The sequence below is a fragment of the Spermophilus citellus genome (assembly GCF_964194105.1).
Source record: "Spermophilus citellus genome assembly, chromosome: 13".
In the NCBI taxonomy this organism is placed as follows: Eukaryota; Metazoa; Chordata; class Mammalia; order Rodentia; family Sciuridae; genus Spermophilus; species Spermophilus citellus.
Window position 1 is genome coordinate 116,736,327 of NC_138193.1, and position 3,040 is coordinate 116,739,366.

A 3,040-nucleotide genomic window follows, 5' to 3' on the forward strand; every position below is an offset into this window, starting at 1 on the left:
CTTCAGTTCCATTATTCCAGTAAGTTATCTGCTTTAAGAGGTGGGAGATCATAGACATAAATAAAATTAATCAAATAAAAATGTCTTAAATATAACTATCTATAGAAGTGAAACTATTTTTAATGTGTCCAGTGCTCATATGCAAATTCATTAACTCTGATTCAAAAGTGGCAAACAGTTATCATAATATCCTCATCAAAACAAGAAAATTTAACTTTTATTGAAAATCCACTCTGTACCAGATGAAGTGCCGAGCCCTTTAATAAGAATTCTCTGTAACTGACAAGACCTGGCCGTGGACACAGTGGGCTGATTACAGATCAGCAACAGTTCCCACATCAGGAGGCAGAGGCCTTAACCTCACATTTACTTGGCACTCACTACAGGGCACACTATAAAAACAGGGTTTCTGCAGATGACAAATAAAATCCCCGATAAGTACCACCTGTTCAAAGGAATATGACTGGTAAATTTGGGCCCAGGTTCAAATTCCAGAGTACCTGTCTTAGGATTCTCTCAGAACTGCTGCTGCTGCCCAAGAGGCAGTGACAGGAGTCAGGTTCAGCCAAACCTCTGACTGGGACACCAGGTCTGGTGAGTAGATACCAGGCACATCTACCTTCCAGGCACAGCCCTCAACCTTGGAACACATTCTGATTTGTTTCATACTCTCTCTCTCCCCTGTCTGTATCTGTAAGTGCCACGTTTGCCAGCAGGGTTATCTGGGAAGTGTGGTTCTGGGCTTCTCCCTTCCCCCAGGACCAATGGACACCCCCTGTTGCTCTCTCCCAGGGGCCAGACCACTTCTGGTGCCCTCTGGTGCTAAAAACAGGTTTCAGTAAGGCAGCAGAACAGGCACTACAGCCAAGTGCTGGGAGCATCCCAGAGCCACACCCCTGTAGGAGATAACACCTGTATTTCACTTGTTTGTCAGATATTTTTAGTCCTTTGTCCATTGTCTGAAAAGAATGGAATTTTGGAAACATTTTCTTACACTTTCAGCACTTCTAGGCCTCACTGCCCGCAGTTTCACCATCCTCTGGTCCTTCCCAAAGGTCCTGGGTTCCTCCAAACAGACTGACCCTGACCGCCAAAGTTTTCTTTCGTTTTGTATCCTCTTCTTTTCTGATACTATGGGCTCTGGTAGAAACTAAGGAAAACAGTCAAGAGTCCAAGCACGCTGAGATCACTTTAAGAAATCAAAGGACACAAGGCACCTGCCTCAGGGAGCCCGTCCCCTTGGCCCAACCCCTCTCAAGAAACGCCCTGTCCGCCAGTGCCCTCAGGGACTCCGGGACTGGAAGGAACTGGCTGAAACCTGGAGCTGAAAGGGCGTGGTTCCTCCCATCTCTGCCCCAGGGGACGGCTTGGCCCTCCCCACAGCCTGCTAAGGTAGAAGAGAGACTGGGCTTGGGTCAGAGGAGAGAAGTCTAGGGAAGAACAAGGGAGCGGACACTGAGAGGAGGTGCGGAGGCTGAGGGCCCACCTGGCTGGGGTCCCCGGCTAGAGGTGAGGAGGTGGGGACCGACAGGGGCGGGGACACTGCAGGATGGGGGGCGGGGACACCTGGCGGAGGCGGCTAGGACCTGGGACTGGGTGGCGGGTGGTGGCTGGCAGGTGGGAGGAGCCAGCGGGCGGGGACTGGGGTGATTCACCTGCCCAAACGAACTCAGACTCGCCCCAATTCCGGACCTGAGCGGCCCGACCCTGCGGCGCCACTCCCCACCCCGAGCGGACTTCGGAACTGACCTGGGACCCACGGGCGCCGAAACCCGGGAGGACGCGAGCCCGGCGGGTCTGTGCCCTGCGAGGATGCGCGCTCTGCCTGCCCAGGACGCGTCTGCCGGCGAGCAGCCGCCTCCCCCGGACTCCAAGGCCTTGCCGGACCCGCACGCGGTGCGGCCGGCGCGCAGGAGCGCGGTGGAGAGGCTCGCTGCGGACCGCGCCAAGTACGTTCGAGGCCTGCCAGAGGCCCATCTGGACCCGGCTTCTGAAGGCCGCAGCCCTGGGACGCCCGCGGGGCAGCGCTGTGACCCGGCTGCTGCGGCCCGCGTCCCCGCGCCGGTGGCGCGCAGGGTTATCGCGCGGAAGTCTCTGAGGCCTGACTCACTGGTCATCTACCGGCAGAAATGCGAGTTCGTCCGAGGGCCGGGTACCGACGGCCCCAGGGGAGGCCTGGTGAAGAAACTTTTCCAGGGACCGAGCAAAGACAAGGCGCGGGAGTCCTTCCAAACGCCCGGGGCGGGGGAGGAGAGCCCTGCCGGCGGCAGGGAGGCCGCACCCGCAAAGCCTTTCCCGGTGGCTGCGACTGCGGCCCCTGCGGCCCCTGCGGCCCCAGTCCATGCCGCGGGCCCAGAGCCCGGGGACCCCGCCCTGCCTTCAGTAGCGACCCCGGGGGGCCAGGCTTCGTGTGCTGGTAAGGAGCTGCTGGTGGCCAGACGTCGGGGGCTTCAGCGCTCGCAGTCAGACCTCAGCTCCCGCTACTCCCTGGCCAAGGCCGAGTTTGACACCTTCTTCCTGTACTGCGGCCTGGATCCCGAGGTGGTAGAGGCTCTTGGGAAGGACAACTTCTCCGCAGGGTCCGACTGTGTTGCCCTCAAGGTGCGTAGCGTAAGTGTGGCCACTTCCGACAGTGGCTTCTCTCGGCACAGCGACGAGGTCAACGTTGGGCTGCAGGAAGAGGAGCTCGTAGAGCAGGTGCCCAGCACTACCTCCGTGGTCGAGAGGAATGCCCGCATCATTAAGTGGCTGTACACCTGCAAGAAGGCCAAGGAGACCCCCAGCCAGGGGCCTGCTTGAAGGCCTGTGTCCAAGGACACCAGGACCTCAGGTGCGTGCCCAAAAAGCTTGGGCGGGAGTCTGTGTTCAGGTTGCTGAGTACGACTAAACTGAATGCTATCCAATTATAACTTTCACTTAAAATAAAGCCCCTATGTTGGTAAGGGCCCTAAAGAAATGGAGAGGCTCCTGGTGGAATCACTGCAGCCAGACCAAAGGGCCCAGATGCAGGTGCTGGCAGACCAGGGCTGAATTTGATTGC

The 3,040-nt window shown here is 57.5% G+C and overlaps 1 protein-coding gene across 1 annotated transcript; it reads left to right on the forward strand.

Annotated features, from left to right (window-relative positions):
- Positions 1-1,612: 1,612 nt before the first annotated feature.
- FAM110C (family with sequence similarity 110 member C) lies at positions 1,613-2,799 on the forward strand (the record flags this gene model as incomplete). Its single annotated transcript, XM_081264405.1, has 1 exon — positions 1,613-2,799. Exon 1 carries the CDS (start codon positions 1,813-1,815, stop codon positions 2,797-2,799), a length of 987 nt encoding a protein of 328 aa, XP_081120531.1. The 5' UTR covers positions 1,613-1,812.
- Positions 2,800-3,040: the final 241 nt, after the last annotated feature.